Genomic DNA, 24,043 nt, shown 5'->3' with positions numbered 1-24,043 from the left:
ACCCGACGTGCATTGCGCTAAATGACGTCTCACGGACGTCATTTGTTTTGACGGTAACGTAAATGGCGTCCATCGCCATTCACGGACGACTTACGCAAACGACGTTACATTTTCAAATTTCGACGCGGGAACGACGGCCATACTTAACATTGAGTACGCCACCTAGGGGGCATGTTTATCTTTACGCCGCGTATCGCTTACGGAAACAATGTAAAATCACTACGACGGGCAAGCGTACGTTAGAGAATCGGCGTGACTAGGCATTTGCATATTCTACGCTGACCGCAAAGGAAACGCCACCTAGCGGTCAGTGTAGATATTGCAGCCTAAGATACAACGGCGCAGGCCGTCGTATCTTAGGCATGTTTAAGTGTATCTCAGTTTGAGAATACACTTAAACATAGGACGGCCTTAGAATCGGACTTACGTCGGCGTATCTGCTGATACGCCGGCGTAAATTCTTTGAGAATATGGCCCTATGATTTTACTGCTCAGTAGGAATACAAGTAAATACTTGAATGTCCATAGCCTGGAAACAAGTAATACATTTGGTCACACGTATATTTTACTTTAAAAGCATCTCAGACTTTTATTTACATTTTCAGTCAATCTCCAGGTGTGAAGCCAGGAAAATCTGAAAGCAGAATGCTGGATAGATCATAGTAAAGGACATGAAAGAGGGTCATTTTAGAATAAGCTGTAAATACATTGAAATGTGAACAACAACCAATAACCCTGAGTTATCTGTTGTTATTTATCAGACAAATAAAGTTTCTCTTTTTGACCTGTCCTTAGTATTTAGTAGGACCAATGCTGTATCCTGGCCTAGGCCGACAAGGCCCAGGCCTAGGGCAGCACTTTGCATGAAAAGAGTCCCCGCCAACTTGCGCTACAGTAGATAGAGTAAGGGAGGGCTATAGCCTGTGTCAGTTTATTTTTGACCATCCCTGTCCCATTGCAGAGATTTCCCATCACTTCCTGCCCCATAGCCAAACAGGAAATGAGAGGAGATCTATTCAAATTAAGGGAATCCACTGCCCCCCCCCCCCTAAAGGCCCTCAGAACTAGTATCCCCACTCGAAAATTTCAGGGCGGGTCTTAAACAGCAAAGGGTGTGGCCTTGACAGGAAGGGTGGGTCATATTTAAATTAGGGGGTGCATGAGTTTAGTCAGGCCTAGGGCATCACAAAACCTAAATACACTACTAAGTAGGACCCCCACCAAAACTTTTTTGTTTTGTATAGGTTTGGAACCTTTGTTAAGATGTTATTGCTGTTTGTGCTTCAATTTGGAATGTTTTCTTTTATCTACACTGGGCTAACTTGAAATGCTTTAACACAGTGGAGAAGGGTTCCAACTACCATCAGCTTTAATTGCTGTGTCCCCACTGGGAACTTTGGCTTACTCCCTGTGGGGGTCACCATGACATGTAGCTATTAAAACTGGAAAAGGTCCTAACCCTACTAAATCTAAAACTAAAACACACACAAACGAAAATATCGTGTCAAGTTTAGTTTGTACCTGATATGTTAATTCTTTTTGCATTTGCACCATATTACACAACATATTGTTCCTGTTGCAATCTCCTTATTTTATACATTATCTCTATATCAGTTGGACCTGAGTTTAAGGGATACAAATATGCAAGTACATCTTTTTTCCTTAAATTGCAAAAAATTATTATGAAGGCTCAGCGGTGTGAAAGACTGTTCTCTGATGGCAAGCTGTGGGTAGCGAGGTTATGCAGTCTTTGTTCAGCACACTGGGCAGTTAGACGGGCCTCAGAGTCCGGGTCCCAACAGTCCTCCAGAGTTTCCCATAATGTCTTGTAGAGCTACACAGAAGATTACAAATACTGTTACTTACAAGAAAGGGAACAGCACAAACATCCTTTAAAAATTTCAACGCATACCTCTATGGCAAAGTAACTTGACTTCTCAATAGTAGGCAAAACAAGACATTTCTACTTTGTTGTGCTTCTCCACCACCCTAATCCAGGTATGGGGGAACATATGATACTAGCTTGCTATAGGGGTACTTATAAAGGTAAGTATAACCACTTGCCGACCGCCTTCTAGCACATTTACTGCTGTGCAGGATGACGTATATACAGTTGTGCTCATAAGTTTACATACCCTGGCATCATTTATGATTTCTTGGCCATTTTTTAGAGATTATGAATGATAACACAAAAAAATTTCTTTCACTAATGGTTAGTGTTTGGCTGAAGCCATTTATTATCAATCAACTGTGTTTACTCTTTTTAAATCATAATGGCAAAAAGTTTACACAACCCAGTTTTTCATTGCCGTATTGTCCCCTTTAACATCAATGACAGCTTGAAGTCTTTTATGGTATTTGTGGATGAGGCTCTTTATCTTCAGATGGTAAAGCTGCCCTTTCCTCTTGGCAAAAAGCCTCCAATTCCTGTAAATTCCTGGGCTGTCTTGCATGAACTGCACGTTTGAGATCTCCCCAGAGTGGCTCAATGATAATAAGGTCAGGAGACTGAGATGGCCACTCCAGAACCTTCACTTTATTCTGCTGTAGCCAATGACAGGTCGACTTGGCCTTGTGTTTTGGATCATTCTCATGTTGTAATGTCCAAGTACGTCCCATGCGCAGCTTCCAGGCTGATGAATGCAAATGTTCCTCCAGTATTTTTTGATAACATTCTGCATTCATCTTGCCAACAATTTTGACCAAATTTCCTGTGTCTTTATAGCTCGCACATCCCCCAAACATCAGCGATCCACCTCCGTGTTTCACAGTAGGAATGGTGTACCTTTCATCATAGGCCTTGTTGACTTCTCTCCAAATGTAGTGTTTATGGTTGTGGCCAAAAAGCAAAATTTTGGTCTCATCACTCCAAATGACTTTGTGCCGGAAGGTTTGAGGCTCGTCCCTGTGCTGGTTGGCGTATTGTAAGGGGGATACTTTGTGGCATTTCCATAGTAATGGCTTTCTTCTGGCGACTTGACCATGCAGCCCTGTATTTCACCTGAAGTTATTTGTGGGTTTTTCTTTGCACCCCAAACAATTTTTCTGGCAGTTGAGGTTGAAATTTTAGTTGGTCTACCTGACCATGGTTTGGTTTCAACAAAATCCCTAATTTTCCACTTCTTGATTAGAGTTTGAACACTGCCGATTTGCATTCTCAATTCCTTAGATATCTTTTTATATCCTTTTCCTGTTTTATATATTTCAACTACCTTTTCCCGCAGATCCTTTGACAATTCTTTTTTTTCCCCATGACTCAGAATCCAGAAACATTAGAGCAGCATTGGATGAAAGATGCAAGGGTCTGTCAGGAGTCCAGAAACTCATTGACCTTTTATACACACATATACACTATTTACAAGCAAACAGATCACAGGTGAGGATGGTTACCTTTAATAGCCATTCAAACCCCTTTATGTCAACTTGTGTGCATGTTATCAGGCCAAAATCACTAGTAAACTTTTGATCAGGGTAATTTGGGTAGTTTCTGTTGTCAATATGATTTAAAAAGAGTAAAACACATAATAAATGGCTTCAGCCAAACACTATTCATGAGTGAAAGAAATGTTTTTGTGTTATTGTGTTATTCACTATTCATATTCTCTGAAAAATGGCCAAGAAATCATGGCCAAGAAATCATTAGTTCTGCCAGGGTATGTAAACTTATGAGCACAACTGTATACGCGATCCAGCACTTCCAGGTATCGGGCGTGAGTGCGCACCAGTGTTAATTTTGGTAGAAAATTTCGATTTAGTTTTAGTCTTATGCCGCGTACACACGATAATTTTTCAGGTTGTAAAAAGCGAAGCTTTTCAGCCTCTAGAAAAAGTTTTTTTTAACTTCATCATTAAAACGACGTTGAACCTTGATCTTCCTGCCCCCCCCCCTCTCCTACACTCCCGCCACTCTGGGGTAGGCTTGTTTCCCCCCCCCCCCCCATGGCATGGACTCGCAGTGTGTGACCTTTTTCCATTCGCATGGCCATTTGATTCTATGTGACGCTTACTGTTATTGGCATTATGGACGATTTGTGCAGGTTATCCCCCCCCCCCTCCCCCTTTTTGAATTATTTTATTCATTATTTTCTTGACTGGTAGTATTTCCTCTGTTCGAATGTAGCCAGCCTAATTAGGGATCCATCCAGTTCACGGTTTTCCTTTGTTCAATATACCGCCTTTGTATGTCTTGGATATTAATAAGATTCTCTGTTGAACGTCTTTGAGAATGTCTTTAAGTAAGAAAAAGAAAAAACTAAGCAAAAGTCTTGTGTGACGCGGAGGGTCCTCCCGTTGCAATTTTTCTTTATTTTGTATGTTGAACCTTTCAATAAATTCTTTAAAAAAAAAAAAAAAAAAAAAAAGCCTGACTTCCGTTTCCGGGACGGTGGTGTGAGCATGGAGGAGTGAACGCACGCTAGTGAGGAGAGCTCTGAGTCCGTGGTGCGTTGAAGCAGGAGATCGACGGTTCCGGGACCCCTCTACCCCCTCTACCCCCATCGAAAGTCTGCGGTGAGCAGGGGGGGAGAGTGCAGCACCTGAACGACGGTTCCGATACCCCCATACCCCCATCGAAAGTCGGCGGTGAGCGGGTGGAGAGCGCAGTACCTGACAGAGGCTCCAGACAGCTGATGTCGCGGCGGGGAAAGAGCCAAGGAAGACGCGTAGGAGGTGTTCAAGCCCCCTGCCACTCATACATCACACGCTACATGACGGTGAGGAGGGGGGCTGAGCAGCAGGAGGAAGCCGTCGGAAGCAGGGCTCTGAGGAGGGAATCAATATCTGAAAGTCCCCTCAAAGCTGCAGCTGTAACTGCGATTCAGAATACACTTGTATCTGTATCTGTTTCAGACTTGCCGGTGATAAAAGGACAACAGTTGATTGCTGGTGAGGAGTTGGTAACTGCTTCAGACCCAGTCCTTAGTCCAGCTACCCCGGTGGTCAAAGCGGTGAACAACACAGTTGATTTACGCTACATAGGTGAGACTGAGAGACCCCCAGTGGAGGGGTGGACGGAGGTGGCCTCAGAAGCAACAGCGTGGAATAAAGGTACTTTTGAAACACCTATACTGTTACGGTCTGCTTTGCTGGAAATAGCTGACAATATAGCGGGGGATATGAATAAGGGGTCTAGAGAGTATACAAAGACACCATCTATAGTAGCACTAATGTCTACAACCCCTATATCCCCTGCACCATCCCCACCTCTAAACCAGAGGGAGAAGGGTGCAACAAGTGGTGAAATATTAAGTTCTAAAGAGAGCGAGCATATATCAGAAGAAGTCATGCAGTCTAGCATACAGAATGTACAGAGTATGCCCGATACGGGGGATACATTTGAATCAGAGCTGATACCTGATATGCGCCAGTTAAGCAGGCTTATTCAGGCTCTCCCAACCAGAGACGATATCCAGAAAATGTTAACGCTAATGACGAGTACTTGGAAAGAAGAGTTGGAAGAAGTCCGGATAAAAGTGGGGGTGGGGGAGCAAAAAGTGGGCATATTGGAGGAGCAACAAGTGGTCGTGGACTTCAGATTGGGGGTACTAGAAGAAAAGTGTGAGAAACAGCAACAGCAGCTGGTCAGATTGCAGTTAAATGCTGAAGAGGCAGATAACAGAAGTAGAAGGAATAATGTGCGCATAAAAGGAATACCAGAAAGTTGTGAGGGGGCGGCGTTAAGGGAAGCTGCTTTGGCCATCTTTAATAAAATTCTAAAAAAAAGCTCAGGCCCCCCCCTGGAGCTAGACAGGGTCCATAAGGTCCCAACAACAAGGAATCCAGATCAGACTAACCCTCGTGATGTGTTATGTCGTATACATTTTTATAGAGAAAAAGAAGAAATTCTCAGGGAAGCATGGAAAGAAGGACCGGTGATCTGGGAGGGGGCGAATATACAAATATTTCCGGATTTATGTTGGCAAACTAAAGCTCGACGGCGCTTGTTAAGGCCCCTACTAGAACATATACGCGGTCAAGGAGCCATATACAGATGGGGGTTTCCGTTGGCCGTCAATGTGAAAAAAGAAGGAAGGAACTTTAATCTAAGAGAACCGTCCCAGCTCCCAGCGCTTTTTGAATTTTTGGGGTCAACACCAATAGCAGTCCCTAACTGGTTAGAGCTGCCAGTCACAGCTGAAAGAGAGCCTAGATAAACTGTGGTAAGGGAAGGTTAAAAGGGGTAAGACTGTAGAGGATATGGGGGAGTTCCCCACCCCAATTCTGAAGAGAAAGAGGAGATGGAGAGACTTATGGAAGATGACCCCTCCCAAGGGAAAGTGTATTTTTATGTGTTTTTTTCTCCCCTTTTTTCATTTTTTTTTTTTTTTTGTGGCACTCTCTCTCTCTCTCTCTTTGTCTCTACCCGACCCACTTGGGTGGAGGCCTTCTGGAGAGTATTTTTTTTTTGTGGTGATTCTTGAGGTTCATACCCATATCCGACTGTTTTTCTTGTTGAAGGTCTTATTTTTTTTTGTTTTTTTTTTTTTAGAACACTCGGACTTGGTTTGGGAGGGAAGGTACTATCCCCATGTGGGGAAGGCTATAAGTTAAGAGTGGAATATTTCTGAGTGGCGGGGCTTTATTGTCCCGCTCATATGTGTATATATGTGTATAAATTTATAGATGCTCCCTTTGCTCCTCCTCCCTGAGGTGGGTCTATTATGGGCGAAATAGAGCACTAGGGAAATGACAGAGGAAAGATCCAGAACATAGGTGGGCTAGTAGGCCAGCATCTCCAGCCACGCTCTTTTTTTTTTTTTGGGGGGGGGTTAGGGGGGGGGGGGTTCGTGAGGGGAGGGGCAGGGAGGGGGGGGTTGTCTCAAAAAAAAAAAGGGGGGGGGGGCGTTTTGAGGAGAACGGTTTTTGGGGGGGGGGTTTCACTAAGTCACTATGTCACTAGAGCCCTAGATCCGTTTGATTTAAGGATCAGGGAAGGTATAATATAAGACACACTGAGTCTATAAATAGGGGGAGGGGATGGATGGGATGGGATGGGCAAAGGTATAAGGTGGTTCACTACTAGGGGAGACTAGGGATGTGGGGAAATTGAGAATTGAAGAAGGGGGGGGGGGGGGTTTTTTTCCTTTTTTTTTTTTTGGGTGATAGATAAGAGGGTTAGGGGGGATTAGAGGAGTCACAATAAAAGGCTGACACATTCACATTTACACACTTTGAAACACTAAAGGCCAATAGGCCATGATACTTTTTTGGAATAGGACATAGAGGTGGGAGGGAGGGGCAAGGGGTAAGGGAAGATGGTATAGGGGTAGGTGGGGAGGGTAAGAGTGGGTGAGAGAGTGTTGGGGATAACAGGGGCCTAATAAGAAGACCTAATAGGAAAACGAAGGAAGAAGGAAGAGGCAAGGGTAAGGGAAAGGGGAATAGAACCTTCTTTTTTTTTTTTTTTTTTCTTTTCCTCTCCCTCTTTTTTTTTCTCTTCCTTTCTTGGTGGAGACACAAGAGGGGGGGGCAGACATAAAGAGTTAAGATATTGGTTAGGAGGTTAGGAGAGAGAGAGTGGAGAGGGGGGAGTTCAGAAGTACGTCGGTGGTAACATGTTAATAGGGGTTTAAAAGGTGAAAAAGAAAGAAGACAAAAAAAAAAAAAAGAAATTTTTACCTCTAAATGGTAGACAGTTAGACAGAGATTTATATGTCTAAAGGTGCTTATATAGTATATGTATACAACTGAATATGTCTAAGCGGTAAGGTCTTTATGAGGGGGGGGATATCTCATTTCTCGTGTGCTCGACTAGAATTGGGGGGTGGAGGGGACTGAAAGGGGTAACTCAGGGAAACGCACCCGGACTTATAATAGGGCGTGACTCTCCTCGGTGCTCACACACCTTAGCCCACTAAAGCGCCTCTCCTCCGTGTGGAGGGAAGTCGGAGACGCTTAATTTTTTTTTTTGTTTTTATTTATTTTTTTTTTTTTTTATTTTTTTTTTTTTTTTGTTTTTTTTGTTTTGTGTTTTGTCCTCTCTGGGATCCTAGGGGATCAACCGGATTGAAGGACTAGAGAAAATATATATATATATTTTTTTTTTTTCTTTCCTCTCTCTCGTCTTTTCTCCCTCTCTCCTCTCTCGCTCGTCTTTTCTCCCTCTTTTGGGGGGGACTCCCCTATCTTTAGCCCTTTATCTCCTCATTGGGCACCTCTATTAGTTTCCCAAGGAGCCACGTGATTGAGATTCTAAAATGGCTAAGATCAATTTGATGTCTTATAATGTAAAAGGGTTAAACAACCCTGAGAAAAGATCTAAATTGTTAGCAGAATTATGGAGACTAAAGACACAGGTCGTCTTTCTCCAAGAGACTCATTTTAAGAAAAATAAAAACCCAAAACTGGGCAATCATAGATTTCCAATAGTCTATCAGAGTTCCTCATCGACAACAAAGACGAAGGGGGTGGCAATTATGCTATCAAAGACGATTATATGGAAAGAACTAAAGGTAATTCAGGATGAGGAAGGGCGTCTACTTATAGTAAAAGGATACCTAAACGACCAGAAAGTAACTCTGGTTAATGTCTATATGCCTAATGAAGGACAGATTGCAGCGTTGGAGAAATACATTAATGTGATTCAGTTGAATGCAGAAGGAAGAATCATATTGGCAGGGGATTTGAATATGGCCCTAGATCCTATCCTAGATACATCTAAGGGAGCATCACACCTATCATATAGCAAATTAAGTAAAGCAAAGAGTCTGCTACAGAAGATACAGGTGGTAGATAGTTGGAGGACTAGTCATACCCATGAGAGAGACTACACTTTTTTTCAGCCAAACATAAAACATATTCCCGAATAGACTATATATTTGTATCACAGAATATTTTACAGAATATTGTGGAGGCCTCCATTGGATCATTTACAATTTCTGATCACTCACCGACAAATTGTAAACTGGAATGGGGAGAACCCGTAGCTCGCGAGTGGCACTGGAAAATCAAAGAGTCCCTTCTGAAAGACCCAGAATATGAGGAAAAAATAGTTCAGGAAATGGAAGGGTTCTTTTCTGATAATGAGGTGGGAGAGGTGTCGCCTAGCTGTATTTGGGAAACGCATAAATGCTTTATGAGAGGGATTTTAATTTCAATGGGAACACAAAGGAAACGTAGGATAGGGAGACAGATAGAAACATTACTGGGAGAAATTCGTAAATTAGAAAATGTACATAAAAAAACGTTGGCAATTCAGATTGAGGAGAAGTTGAGGCAGACACGAGATGAACTAAATCTGTTACTAACAGACAATGCAAAAGCCTCACTAAAAAGATGTAAACGTGCCTTCTATGAATATGGTAATAAGCCGAGTAGAATGCTAGCGAGGGCATTAAGAGAAACGAGGAACCAAAATCATATAGATGGCATCAAAACAACAGGAGATAGGATAGTGAAATCCTCACAAGAAATTGCAAAAGTATTTAAAAATTATTATACGAAATTATATCAACTAAAAGAAGAGAGGGACACAGGAAAGATGAGTAGGCAGGAGGAGAAGATAAAGGAATATATAGAGAAGGCGGGAATGCCGAAATTAGCAGAGGAAATTGGGAGAGATATGGAAGGGCCGATTACGGCTGAGGAATTCACAAATACTCTTAAATTGCTAAAAACAGGTAAAGCCCCCGACCCCGACGGGTTTACCCTCTTTTACTATCGGACCTATGCAGAAAAACTGATGCCAAGATTTCTAAAAGCATATAACGCGATAAGAGAAGGACAGGGGATACCGGATGAAGCCCTTATGGCACATATAGCGGTTATACCCAAGGAGGGAAAAGATTTAACACTATGTTCCAATTATCGCCCTATATCGTTATTAAACGTTGACTTGAAGATCTTTACAAAAATTCTAGCAAATAGAATATTACCACATATCCCTGATTTGATACACCAAGATCAGGTGGGATTTACCCCAGGAAGGGAAGGCAGGGAAAATACGATGCGGGTGATTAATGCGATCCATCTCTCCCAGGTATCTAAGAAAGCACTAGTTCTGGTATCCACCGACGCTGAAAAAGCGTTTGATAGGGTCGACTAGAAAAAATTAAAAGCAATTATAAAATATATCGGCTTGGGGGAGGGGATGCAAAGATGGGTTATGAGCCTATATTCACAGCCGAAAGCTAGAATAAAGATAAACGAGACTATGTCGGAACCCTTTGAGATACGGAATGGGACGCGGCAAGGCTGTCCCCTGTCACCAATTATTTTTATTTTGACACTTGAACCCTTTTTGAGGACGATAAGGTTGAATACCGATATCAGAGGTATCTGTGTAAAGGGAGGAGTATACAAGTTAGCTGCTTTTGCGGATGATTTGATGTTTTCTCTTACGGAACCTATTTTATCTCTTCCCCCATTGCTGGCTGAGATTGCTGAATATGGCGCGCTCTCAAATTTTAAAGTAAACTATGACAAGTCGGAGGCAATGGGGGTGGAGATGAATGTGGTACAACAACGACAATTAGCCGCCTCTTTTCCATTTAAATGGACAAATTCTCATATTGGATATCTGGGGACTAAAATCCCGAAGAAACTAAATAGAATCTTAGAGCTAAATTTAGCACCGTTGACAAGGCAAATAAAACGTGATTTACAGAAATGGGATAAGGAGGTTTTTACCTGGTTTGGCAGGGTCAATATTATAAAGATGAATGCAATGCCTAGGATATTATATCTATTACAGACACTCCCTACCAGTATACCTCAAGGGTTCCTGAAAGAGATTAGAATGAAGTTTGCGGGATTTATATGGGCAGGGAAACCAGCCAGAGTCAGAAGAGATATCTTAACTTTACCTAAAGAAAAAGGGGGCATAGGTTTTCCAGACCCACTCGCATACTATGAGGCTGTACATTTGTCAAGAGTCCTTGATTGGTGTGTTACTCCGAAGATCAAACCATGGATCCTCTTAGAACAGGCAATGATAGAAATACCGTTGGAAGGACTAATTTGGCTTTCTAAATCCATTCTACCACAATCAGTTAAAAAGCATCCAACAATAGGGACGACAATCAATGTGGTGAAAAAAGTATTTAGAAAATCAAATGATGAAACAGAAGCAAATCCTCTGACTCCGGTCCTGGGAAACCCGGCATTTATGCCAGGTGTAAACGACCCAGGGTTCGAGAATTTAAAAAGACAAGGCAAAACTAGATTGATTCACTTTCAGAAGGAAAATCGGGTAATGACATGGGAGGAAATTGAAAGTGAATTAGCAGAGGTTCTAGAACCATTCAGGCGAAGACAGCTAAGGGGTTTCCTGCGATCAATACAGAGCCAGACAACAGTGAGGACGAGTTTGTCGGAATTTGAGAAATTGTGTCTCAAGGGAGAGGCGGTGAGACATTCGTTATCAATATTTTACTCCCTGTTAAATGAACTTAAAGCTCCACAAGAAATAGGCTTTATACATGCTTGGGAGAGAGACCTAGGGGTAACTTTTACAGAGAACCAGAAGGGAAAATTTTTTGAGTTTAATCATAAAGCCTCTCTAGCATCCAAATATCAGGAGGGAGGATATAAGATCCTGAGTAGGTGGTATAAGACCCCGGAAGTTTTAAACCAAATTTTTCCACAAGCGTCAAATCTTTGTTGGCGATGTCTAAAAGAAGAAGGAACTCTGATACATATTTTTTGGAACTGTGAAGGAGTGAAAGAATTCTGGAGGATGGTGTCTGAGGAAATAGAAGAGATAACTGAAATGTCTCTTGGAGAGAATCCAGCGGTCTACCTGTTGTTAGACATCCCTATATCAGTAGTTAAGTATAAAAAATCTTTGGTAAGACATTTACTAATAACAGCTAGAGCTTGCATTCCAGCTTTATGGAAGAGCACATGTTCACCAAGTAGACCTCAATGGCATGAAAAAATCAGGGAAATCCAATGTATGGAAAATCTCACGATGGCTCTGAGGGAACAGGAGGGGAAGTATAGGGAGATATGGGCTCCCTATGATAGTTATAGGGAACGAGGGGAGTAGGGGGGGGGGGAGAGGGAGGAACTGAAATTATTGTGGGTTTTTTTTTTTTTTTTTTTGCCCGGGCTCGGGAAGGTTTTTGGACAAGGGGTCCGGACGTTGGGGTGGGTGAGGGGGAGATTTGGTTTCTCAATTCCTTAAACAGAGAGAGGACAGGTTAAATGTCCCGGAGGAATAGGAAATAAGAAGAGCGAGGAATTATTTTTGATTTATATGGTAGTATATGTGTTAGAAGCAGTGAAGCTTAGAGATAGGTCAGGAACAAGTATAACGTATAGTGGTTTGATTGTTGGCTTTTGTTTTCTGATATGATAACATCCCTGTTCTTGTGGAATTGTGAAATGAGGAAAAATGAAAAATAAAGAATTTATAAAAAAAAAAAAAAAAAACGACGTTGCCCACACACGATAGTGAAAAAAAATGCTCTAGCAAAGCGCTGTGACGTACAACACGTACGAAGGCACTATAAAGGGGAAGTTCCATTCGAATGACGCCACCCTTTGAGCTGCTTTACCTGATTTTGTGTTAAAGACGATTTGCGCTTTTCTGTGTGTTACAGCGTGATGAATGTGCTTACTCCATTACGAACGGTAGTTTTACCAGAACGAGCGCTCCCATCTCATAACTTCCTTCTGAGCATGCGCAGATTTTTCACGTCGTTAGCCACTTAAGCCCCGGACCAATATGCAGCCTAAAGACCCAAGGGGTTTTTACAGTTCGGGACTGCGTCGCTTTAACAGACAATTGCGCGGTCGTGCGACGTGGCTCCCAAACAAAATTGGCGTCCTTTTTTCCCCACAAATAGAGCTTTCTTTTGGTGGTATTTGATCACATCTGCGGTTTTTAGTTTTTGCGCTATAAACAAAAATAGAGCGACAATTTTGAAAAAAAAGCAATATTTTTTACTTTTTGCTGTAATAAATATCCCCCAAAAACATATATAAAAACATTTTTTTTCCTCAGTTTAGGCCGATACGTATTCTTCTACCTATTTTTAGTAAAAAAAATCGCAATAAGCGTTTATCGATTGGTTTGCGCAAAATTTATAGTGTTTACAAAATAGGGGATAGTTTTATTGCATTTTTATTTTTTTATTTTTTTTTACTACTAATGGCGGCGATCAGCAATTTTTTTCGTGACTGCGACATTATGGCGGACACTTCGGACAATTTTGACACATTTTTGGGACCATTGTCATTTTCACAGCAAAAAATGCATTTAAATTGCATTCTTTATTGTGAAAATGACAGTTGCAGTTTGGGAGTTAACCACAGGGGGCGCTGTAGGAGTTAGGGTGCACCTAGTATGTGTTTACAACTGTTTGGGGGTGTGGCTGTAGGAATGACGTCATCGATCGTGTCTTCCCTATAAAGGGAATGACGCGATCGATGCGCCGCCATAGTGAAGGACGGGGAAGCCGTGTTTACACACGGCTCTCCTCGTTCTTCAGCTCCGGGGAGCGATCGCGACGGAGCGGCTATAAACAAATAGCCGCGCCGTGGTCCCGGATCGCTCCCCGAGCGGACCCGACCTCCGCATGTAGCGGGGGGGGTCCCGATCGGACCCCCCACCCGCTAATAGGCGAGGACGTACCCATACGCCCATGTGCCTGTACGTGCCATATTGTGGACGTATATGTACATGGGCTGGTCCTTAAGTGGTTAAAGCCCACACACGATCATTTTTTACAACCCGAAAAACAACATAGTTTAAAACGTCGTTAAAAAATAGAGCATGTTCAAATTTTTTTTTTTTGTCATTTTTCAGAACCCAAAAAATGCTCTAAAGCCCACACATGATCGTTTTGAATGACATTTTTAAAAAACGCACACGTTTAGGAGATATTTCCACTACCCATAGGTAAGCCTTATTTTAGGCTAACCTGTAGGTAGAAGTCAACACAAAGGGTTTACAACAATTTTAAAGTGGAGTTTTGCCCGGGTGAAAAAAATAAATAAAAGTCAGCAGCTGCAAACACTACAGCTGCTGACTTTTAATATAAGGACACTTCCCTGTCCTGTGAGCCCGCAATGTGGGCACCCAACGCCGACCCGTCCCTCGGCTCCGGGTGACCGCCATCATTACTAAGGGAAACAGGAAGTGAAGTCTAACACACAATGTATAGCCATCTTTCCCCCGGAAGCAGGAGCAGATACCTGAATTTGACAGGTTTCTGCTCCCCCCTCCCCCTGAAAGGTGGCAAATGTGATAAGTGGAAGTTCCATTTATGGGTGAACTCCGCTTTAATAATTTTTTGTATTTGGTTTTAATACTGCTTAAACAGGAATCGTGGGTAGTCTGGCAGTAGATTAGAGTGCCATGGCAATGCAAGCAATGTAAGTACAGCATTTAATTAAATTAAATAAAACAATAAAATTTATGATGTGAAGTTTAAATACAAGCAAACTAGCACAATAGAAATAAGATCTTCAGTTACATCTTTAACAATAGCTTGCTTTTCAGTAGACTTACTTGGAGTTTTTTTCTTCTCCAGTTTTTAGGCAGTTGTGGCCGCCTTTTGTTCTCCGCTACCAATGATAGCAGCTCATCCAAGGAAGGGTTTGGCCCCAACTCCTCTGAAAAGACCACACGGAATTCTGGAGACTGGTGATCTGAGAACAAATTTGCAAAGCTGAAGTACAAAGGAAGTGTTTTTGGAGTGGCAAAGTATTATAAAAATTACACTGCTGGAGCAGAACAACTGAAGTGATTGTAAACAATCACCTTGTAAAACAACCTATTCAGTTTAAAATAGAAATTAAAGGCAAAACAGTTTTGTATAGATATACTGTATAAAAAAAAAAAACATTATTAATACCTTTTTTTCCCTTTATTTTTATATGTGATCACAGTTCTCAGGTACATAAGAGCTGGGGGAGGAGAAGCAGCAGACACTGATCTTGCCAGTGAATGGCTGTGCAGTGGGGGAGTGTCAGGACAAGTCTGATCATTGGAGGAAAGTACACTAATGCTGGCCATAAACTCTACGAAAAATCGTCCGAACGAACTTTCAAAAAATTAACGTTCGGCCGTGAGCGCAAACGATATTGCCATCATGTAATGACCGATAAATCGTTCAGTGAACATAAATTAAAAAAAATTGTTTTTGTTTTTTTTTACATATACCTAGTGCAGAAAGTTTGGACGGGAAATACATTAACCTTCCGATTTATCATTCGTTCGACAGAAAATTTCCAAACTTGTCCTTCGTTTTTTCGGCTCAAAAATGTCTCAACGATTATCGATTTTGTACCCATTAACCACTTCCAGACCTTAGGTGTTTTTCAGATTCGGTGTTTGCAAGACTAAAACATTTTTTTCTGCTAGAAAATTACTTAAAACCCCCAAACATTATATATTTTTTTTTTCTAACACCCTAGAGAATAAAATAGTGGTCATTCCAATACTTTTTGTCACACCGTATTTGCGCAGCGGTCTTACAAGCGCACTTTTTTTGGAAAAAATTCACTTTTTTGAATTAAAAAATAAGACAACAATAAATTTGGCCCAATTGTTTTATATATTTTGAAAGATAATGTTACGCCGAGTAAAATGATGCCCAACATGTCACGCTTAAAAATTGCGCCCGCTCGTGGCATGGCGTCAAACTTTTACCCTTAAAAATCTTGATAGGCGACGTTTAAAAAATTCTACAGGTTGCATTTTTTGAGTTACAGAGTAGGCCTAAGGCTAAAATTATTGCTCTCGCTCTAACGATCGCGGCGATACCTCACTTGTGTGGTTTGAATACCGTTTTCATATGTCGGCGCTACTCGCGTATGCGTTCGCTTCTACGCGCGAGCTCGTCGGGACGGGGCGCTTTAAAAAAATTTTTTTTTGCTTTTCGCATTTATTTTTATTTATTTTAGAATTTTTAACACTGAAAAAAAAAAATTATCACTTTTATTCCTATTACAAGGAATGTAAACATCCCTTGTAATAGAAAAAAGCATGACAGGTCCTCTTAAATATGAGATCTGGGGTCAAAAAGACCTCAGATCTCATATTTGGGCTTAAATGCAAAAAATAGAAAAAAAATAAAAAATGTCATTTTTTCAAATGACCAAAAAAAAAATTTGTCTCTTTAAGAGGCTGGGCGGGACTGACGTTTTGACGTCACTTCCGCCCAGCCGAGCTATGGGGACGGGCGAAGGAGATTTTTCCTTCAGTCCCGTCCCCGCTCACCAGCCGACAGCATCCGATCGCCTCCGCCGCTACCGACGGCTCCGGTAAGCGGCGGAGGGCACGGGAGAGCGGCGGGAGGGGGGGGGCCCCTCTCCCGCCACCGATAACGGCGATCTCGCGGTGAATCCGCCGCGGAGACCGCCATTATCGGATTCCAGACCGCGCACACTAAAGATGGATACCTCGGTTGTGACAGCAGCTGCTGCCGTTACCGAGATATCCGTCTTTAAAAATAGGACGTACATCGTCGTGCGCAGGTCTGGAAGTGGTTAACTGTTCGAAAAACGACCGAATTTCGGACGATTTTTCGTATAGTGTATGGCCAGCATAAGTTCCCAGCACAGTTCGAGAATGGACCATGGTGCGTTCTTCTGTTTAGTGTGGTCAGTTTTTAATAGGAAAGAAGAGGGACTAGCAGGAACACCAGGGTCTTCACAATAAGAAAGAAATACAAAGAGAACAGGATACTTTCCCATACAAGTACATGGAATATAAAGTATTGGGGGAACAAACACTTTATTAAAACGTTGTGACTGTTTGCTATAGATTACTTCATTGTCAAAATCTCTCAAAAGTCTTAATGGACAACTTACATTTTTTGCATTTGGCTACATAGGTTACACTCAGTGGAATAAGCATACTAACCATTTCTATAAAGATACATACAGTTTGTGTCTTCATAATAAACAGCAAAGTTACAGTATATGAACACTAGTTTTAGCAGCGCTTTACCATCGTTTTAGAGGGGCTTTTCGGCCGCTAGCGGGGTTCTTTTAACCCCCACTAGAATCTGAATAAAGGGTTGAAAATGCCCTCAAAGCGCCGCTGCCGAGGTGCTTTGCAGGCGCTAGGCACTACGATCTCTGCTAAAAAAAAAAAATCTATACAGTGTTTGGTGGGTTCTAAGTAATTTTCTAGCAAAACATACAGATTTAATCTTGTAAACAACAAGTGTCAAAAAAAAATAGTCTTTAAAGGGGTGTTCCAGGCATTTTTTGTGTTTATTAAAAGTCAGCAGCTACAAAAAGTGTAGCTGCTGGCTAAACACACACTCACCCGCTCCATGTTCCAGCAACGCGCCGGCCGGGGGGTTCCGCTCCTCTACCCCCCTCCCCGGCCGGCGTCTTCATCCTAAGTGTGGGCACCTGGCCGTGACAGCTTTCGGCTTCACGGCCGGGCACCCACTGCGCATGCGCGAGCGGCGCTGCGCTCTCTCATTGGACAGGCGATCGCATGGGACCTGTCATGTGTCCCAGGCGATCGCCTACAGGGAGGGGCTGCAGTAAGGCGATTAAGCTATTCGCCTTACCAGCCCCTCGGCGGAAGGAGGAAGTGGGACGGGAAGTCCCACTCCTCCTGAAGCCCCCACTAACCCCCCAAAGTGGTTGAACTGACCTCATTTACAGATAGAAGTTTGCTTCTTTTGATCTAAAAGAACCAAGAGATACATTGTTTCTCTTTATCGCTGTTGATAAACATTTTGGCTGAGTTTTTTTTTTTCTTTTGACAGCTCTGAGCAGAGAACGCCTGTGCACTTGTTTAACATGAATCAGGGAAATGCTGTATTAAGATCGTGTGGGGGGTTAAATCACGATAACGATTTTTTTAACGATTAATTGCTCTACTTTCTACATATATTTGAATGTGAACAAACCCTTTACAGTCATCAAAAAAAAAAAAGGAAGTACTAACCCTTCCTCAAACATTTTAGCAAATTCTATACAGATCATTTTCTTAATGCTAAATTAACTTGGCCTATCTCACCTGAATATATATAATTTCACAACAATTTGTAGTAACTGGTCGATAAACTGGAAGAAAGTGGTGTCTGTGTGGCCTAGGTAAGAAAAAGATCTATAAATCCGACCCAAGGCCATAAGCAGTATTTGGAGCTTTCATTTCACTGAAATTTTGGCAAAATGTGGGAGATATCAGCAAAGTTTTGGTGATTTTTAAGGGTACATTGGGCTTTTATTGAGTCCGGCAGGTTACAGAGTTCCTTTTTGACTATCCTGGGCCTCATGATTTTACATTGTTTTTCACCCAAGGAAAACCACACAGTGAAATAACATTTTAAAACACACCCTCTGAATAAAAAGTTAAACTTTTTTTTAGGAACATTTTGCCTAAACAATTCAATGAGGAAAATGAAGAGTCTCCGCTTACCCTAACGTTACCCTAATCACATTGGGGCAGATCCACAAAGAAATTACGCCGGCGTATCTATTGATACGCCGGCGTAATTTCAAAATTCCTGCGTTGTATCTTTATTTTGAATCCTCAAAACAAGATACGACGGCATCTCGGCTAGATCCGACAGGCGTACGTCTTCGTAAGCCGTCGGATCTTAGATGCAATTTTTCGGCGGCCGCTAGGTGGCGTTTCCGTCAAAATCCGCGTCGAGTATGCAAATTAGATATTTATGGCGATCCACAAACGTACGTCGGCCCGGCGCTTTTTTTTTTCATCGTTTACGTTCGGCTTTTTCCGGCGTATAGTTAAAGCTGCTATATGGTGGCGTACTCAATGTTAAGTATGGCCGTCGTTCCCGCGTACAATTTTGAATTTTTTACGTCGTTTGCGTAGGTCATTCGCGAATAGAAATTTGCGTAGAATGACGTCACCGGCGTAAGCATTGGCTTGTTCCGGTTAAATTTCGAGCATGCGCACTGGGATACCCCCAGGGACAGCGCATTCGCAGTTAAAAAAAACGTTGTTTACGTCGGGTCACGACGTATTAACATAAAACACGCCCCCATTACATCCATTTGAATTCCGCGCCCTTACCCCGCAAGAGATACACTGCGCCGCCGTAACTTACGGCGCAAATTCGTTGAGGATTCAAACCAAAGAAAAGTAAGATACGCAGCACCCGGCGCAGATGTATGTGGATCTGCCCCTTTTTTTTTTCCTAGCCACGAACTAGATCAGCATTTCTCTTTTCAGTCAGAGAATTGTGAGGCACCCCAGTCCTGAACTGTGTTTATTGGGCTGATGGACACTGACATCTACACTGCATGACAATGTCACCCTCTCCTTTGTGCCACATGAGGAAGTACCCACCTCCATCACATTAGAGTCAGAGTTTCCCCTTCATATTATATTTCCCCTCTTCACATTAGAGTCAGTCTCCTCACAAATAGAACCCTGCCTTCCAATCCTCACTGTGGCTGTAGCATAATGGCAGGGAGTAGGAGACAAAGCAGGTCTGCATGGAAGCCGGACTTCCATCCTATTATTAATCCCACCCCTGGATCAACATCTTCCATTTCCAAGGTGCAGGTGGGGCAGCTGGCAGCACCACAGCCTCATTTGACACTGTGTGTCCTGGTTTGCCTCCCTGCACCAAGAATAGGAAAGCTGCAGTGCTACAAGGGCAGTCTGCAAACATGTAGATTCTGTATTGCCAAGGCTGCCCTGTCACCCAGCCCCTCCATTTCTTTTTTTTTTCAATCAAGTTTAAGTTTATTTTGAAAATGTAAACAGTACATAAGAATTCGTATGATAAAAATATCATCACAGTGCATTACAGGTAGACATATTTTGGTATCTTATATTCCCAACAATATTTAGGTCTCAATTAAAGAAACACTCTTTATGCAGAAACAACTAGAATTGAAAGAAGTAAAAAGATCATGCTTCCGCAGGCCGATCTGATGGAAGCATATTAATTACCCGTAAATTATCATATACTATGTTCCCTTAAGGCCCCGTACTCACGACCAAACATGTCTGCTGAAACTGGTCCGCAGACCAGTTTCAGCAGACATGTTTGGCCGTGTGTTGGCCCGAGCGTACCATTTTGGGACGGATCGGACAGGTTTCCAGCGGACAACTGTTTCCCGGACTTGTTTTAAAACAGTCCGCTGGAAACCTGTCCGCCCGGACATGTACGGTCGTCTGTACAGACCTACCGTACATGTCCTGCCGCCCGCATCCCTCGCATGCGTCGAATGACTTCGACGCATGCGTGGAAGCATTTTTAAGGCGGCCCGCCCACGTCGCCGCGTCATTGTCGCGGCGACACCGCGTCATCGACGCGGCGACACCGCGGACACGCCCCGCGTAATGTTTACGCGCGGGCTTCTGTTCGATGGTGTGTATAGCCATCGAACAGAAGTCCCCGGGCAGTCCCCGGCCAGACATGTCCGATGGAAACGGTCTGCAGACCGTTTTCATCGGACATGTCCTGCCGTGAGTACTCGGCCTAAGTGTTATTTAAGTTCAACGTAAATCTTAATACTTATCATACCTCAACCTATGTTATTCTATTCCATGAATAGATCATAACCCCAATTAATCTTCCTACAACTCCTATAACTTAATAGAAATTCAATTGTTTCAATGGAAGCAGAACCACTTCTCCTTCCTCTTCTCTTCTCCCTTTCTCTCTCCTTCTCCTCTTTTACTTATTATAAAATAACTTCACTTGGCGAAAGTCTCCGGTGGGGTGTATGATTTGGACATCCTCCGTGGAACTGCGTGTTACTGATGGGAGCGATGACTAGATCGTCCGCCGTCCCTGTCCTACTCGACCGCGATCACCTAGGCCTCAAGATGGCGATGGGGTTCCGGCGCGGGAGTATGCCTCGGCTCGTATCCCTAGTTAGTTATCCCTTTTAATAAGGCAGGATAATATGACCAGCAGGTCTGGAGATGGCTCAGACTAATCTTTGGATCAGTCCGATAGTCCGGACCGCGCTCCTCACTCGAGCGCGGCGGTGCTTAGGACCCACTAGGCCTCTGTATGGCGAGGGCACGCCCCTCCATTTCCTGATACTGATGTCACTTGTCCTGGGAGGGTACATTTGAATCCTGGGGAAGCACAGCCCATCCCAGCACTCCCCTAGATCTGGCTCAGCCTTCTTACCTGCATACAAATCATTGCAGCGACTGAATATTTCCCAGAGCAGGAGACCCAAGGAATAGACGTCAGCCTGAGTTAGGGCAAGTTCCCAGGACATAAGATTCAGGGAGCCATCCAGCATTTCTGGAGACATGTAGCGGAGTGTTCCTGTCTGTGAAAATAGTTCAGTATCAAAAAATGCAAGCAGATCACAATGCATAATACAAAATATCTTGTATTATTCCTAAATTACCATGTTTAGTACAGCTGGATCATTTCCATTCTTCTTCATTTGATAATCCTCCAAAACCACAGAGAGGCCAAAGTCTGATATGACACAAGAAGAATCAGCTGTCACCAGGATATTTTCACTGCTCAGATCTCGGTGAGCAATAGCTGGTTTACATATGTCTGTTGGTGAGACAAAGCAGATTGTTTAACTCCATAGTACAGGACAAACAAGTGCCACTGAATATGTAAGATATTGCATTGTTTCTCTACATACATAGGATAATGTACCCTCTGCTGAAGATTCCAAGGATACTAAGATTCACCAAAAATTTACAAGTCAAGTTAATTTGTAAAGATGTCTGATAGAGAGAGAGAGAGAGAGAGAGAGAGAGAGAGAGAGACTTGTAAAGCGCAACACATGCGAACTGAATCGCCTCTGGGCGCTGTATCCATTTCATGAGTAAGGAACCCCTTGACCTCAGAAGAGATGGGTTTTAATCTTTCTCCTGAAGGCCAAGTGGTCCGACTCCAGTCGGATGGTGGTTGGTAGTGCATTCCACAGCCGAGGTCCCTGGACTGCAAATCTTCGATCTCCTTTGGACTTGTATCTGGCTTTGGGTATCTGGAGGAGATTTTGATTGGTGGATCGCAGAATGCGATTGGGGTTGTGGGCTTTTATTTTTTCGCATTGATATTGGGGGGCGTTGCCTTGAATACACTTATGTATTAGACAGAGTGCCTTGAAAGTGATTCTGTCTTTTACTGGCAACCAATGAAGGGATCTCAGTGAAGGTGAGATTGATTCCCATGTTTTTTTCCCAGTCACTAGTCGAGCGGCCGTATTTTGAACGACTTGCAGACGAGTGATTTGGTATTTGGGGAGTCCTAGATTTGCGTAGTCGAGTCTGGAATTGATGATTGTTCCCACCACGGCTGCAATGTCCTCTTTCGGGATAAAGGGCGTGAGTCTGCGTAGTAGGCGCAACAGATGGTGGGATCCGCTGACTACTGACCCTATTTGTGCATCCATTGTCATGTAGGTATCGAAAATGACTCCGAGACTTTTGACTTTGGTGCTAGGGGTGATAGTTTTACCCAGAATGGGTGGGGGAGTCCATGTTGACGCGGGGTGATTTTTCCGGTTAGCCTGAAACAGGAGAAGTTCTGTTTTCGAACCATTGAGTTTAAGATAACTGTTTGTCATCCAGTTATCTATTAGAGTGAGGCATTTCTCTAGTCCAAGAGAATGATCCTTTTTGTTGCAGATGCGGAAATACAGTTGAGTGTCGTCTGCATAGGAGTGGTAATGTAACTTCTGGTTACTGATGATTTCAAATGATGATTTCTGATGTCCGAAAGACGATTGAAGGGGTTGTAAATGGTTCGTGTTTTTTTCACCTTACTACATGCATCCTATGCAGTAAGGTAAAAAAACACCTGGCAATCACAGGCCCAACCAGCCCCCCCCCCCCCGTTTTACTTACCTGAGCCCGTTCACTTGCTCTGCGCATCCACGGAGTCTTGACGTTGATTGGATCGATTGATAGCAGTACAGCTTTTGGCTCCTGTCAATCAAATCCAATAAAGCGGCCGCCGGGGCGAGTCATACACTCGGCGGCTATGGACGCCGACTGTATGACACAGGAGCACGCCCACAAGTTAACCCCCTCGGAGGAGAGCTTCTCAAAAGGGGTTTAGCTATTGCAGGGAGGAGCCGCGAGAGCCACCATGGGTCCCCAGAACAGCAGGATCAGGGCTACTCTGTGCAAAATGAACTGCATGGTGGAGGCAAGTATGATATGGTTGTTATTTTTAAAAAAATGAACCTTTACAAGCACTTTAACTAATGGCAGCCATACATAGATTGAAATCAGCCGGGGCCGGCCTCATTTCGATCCAGGTATGAGCAGCCTGGCTGTACACAAGTCGAACCATCGATCTACCTGTGTACATTCAGCCTGCCAGGTTTTTCCCCAAATGATTAGTGCCACCAGTTATAGACAGCAACATTAATCATACCGTTCTTCCTACAGGGAATGCTCCCTGCTGCCAGAACACAATAGTGCTGCAGGACACTGACTGTGTTAATGGGAGAATTTTTTTTCCTTCCACCCATGACTGAGGTAAAGAAAATGGCATAATCTATGCCCTGCCTAACACTGAGGGGCAAAGTCTATAAAGTACAAACTGAAAAACACACATAACCTGAAAGACACATAAAAGACACACCTGGGTGAAATCCCCAATATTGGGCTCTGTTAGTAGTATAAAAAAGATCTCTCTAAAGTAAAGTGGGTTAAAACTTTGCTGTTAAACCCCCTTGGCAGTAAATAACTTTACCATTTTGCTCTGTGCTTGTACTCAGCATAAGACCAGCATCTATCTATGGATCTAGGCATATTTTTTAAAACCAAACTTCAGGCAAGCAGGTAATAATACACAGATGAAATATATGGGACAATTTCACTTCCACTTACAGATCTCCACCCCCACCACTATGTGACTGCACAGTGAATGGAGATGCAGCACACTCATGAGCTCATCTCTTTGGCACCCTGTTCTCTCCTTATAGCATGCACCTTGGACAGGAACACATCTGATTGGCTCATTGTTCTGCTTCTTCCTTCGCATCTGAGCTCTTTGATACAGTAGATTGCACGAGGATAATACTAATTCAAATTCATGTACTTGCACTGCCTGCAATGATTCATTAACCACTTGACGCCCGCCAATGACAGATTGACGTCGGCAAAGTGGTTGTAGAATCCTGACCGGACGTCATATGACGTCCTCAGGAT

General features: G+C 43.1%; 1 protein-coding gene across 4 annotated transcripts in view; it reads right to left on the bottom strand.

Moving 5' to 3' along the window:
• Nucleotides 1-1,168: 1,168 nt before the first annotated feature.
• The window catches only part of AMHR2 (anti-Mullerian hormone receptor type 2), a 91,243-nt gene continuing 68,368 nt past the window's right edge, over nt 1,169-24,043 (bottom strand). For all 4 annotated transcript variants that reach the window (XM_040340697.1, XM_040340698.1, XM_040340699.1 and 1 more), the window contains 4 exons: nt 21,268-21,425; nt 21,039-21,186; nt 14,456-14,595; nt 1,169-1,834 (listed from right to left, as the gene is read on the bottom strand). In XM_040340697.1, the coding sequence (XP_040196631.1) occupies nt 1,691-1,834; nt 14,456-14,595; nt 21,039-21,186; nt 21,268-21,425 (590 nt within the window). In that variant the 3' untranslated portion in view covers nt 1,169-1,690. The remainder of the gene's footprint in view (nt 1,835-14,455; nt 14,596-21,038; nt 21,187-21,267; nt 21,426-24,043) is intronic.

The sequence above is a fragment of the Rana temporaria genome, chromosome 2 (assembly GCF_905171775.1).
Source record: "Rana temporaria chromosome 2, aRanTem1.1, whole genome shotgun sequence".
Lineage (NCBI taxonomy): Eukaryota > Metazoa > Chordata > Amphibia > Anura > Ranidae > Rana > Rana temporaria.
Note: the sequence above shows the minus strand (reverse complement) of the source record. Positions and strands in the feature narration are given on the sequence as shown.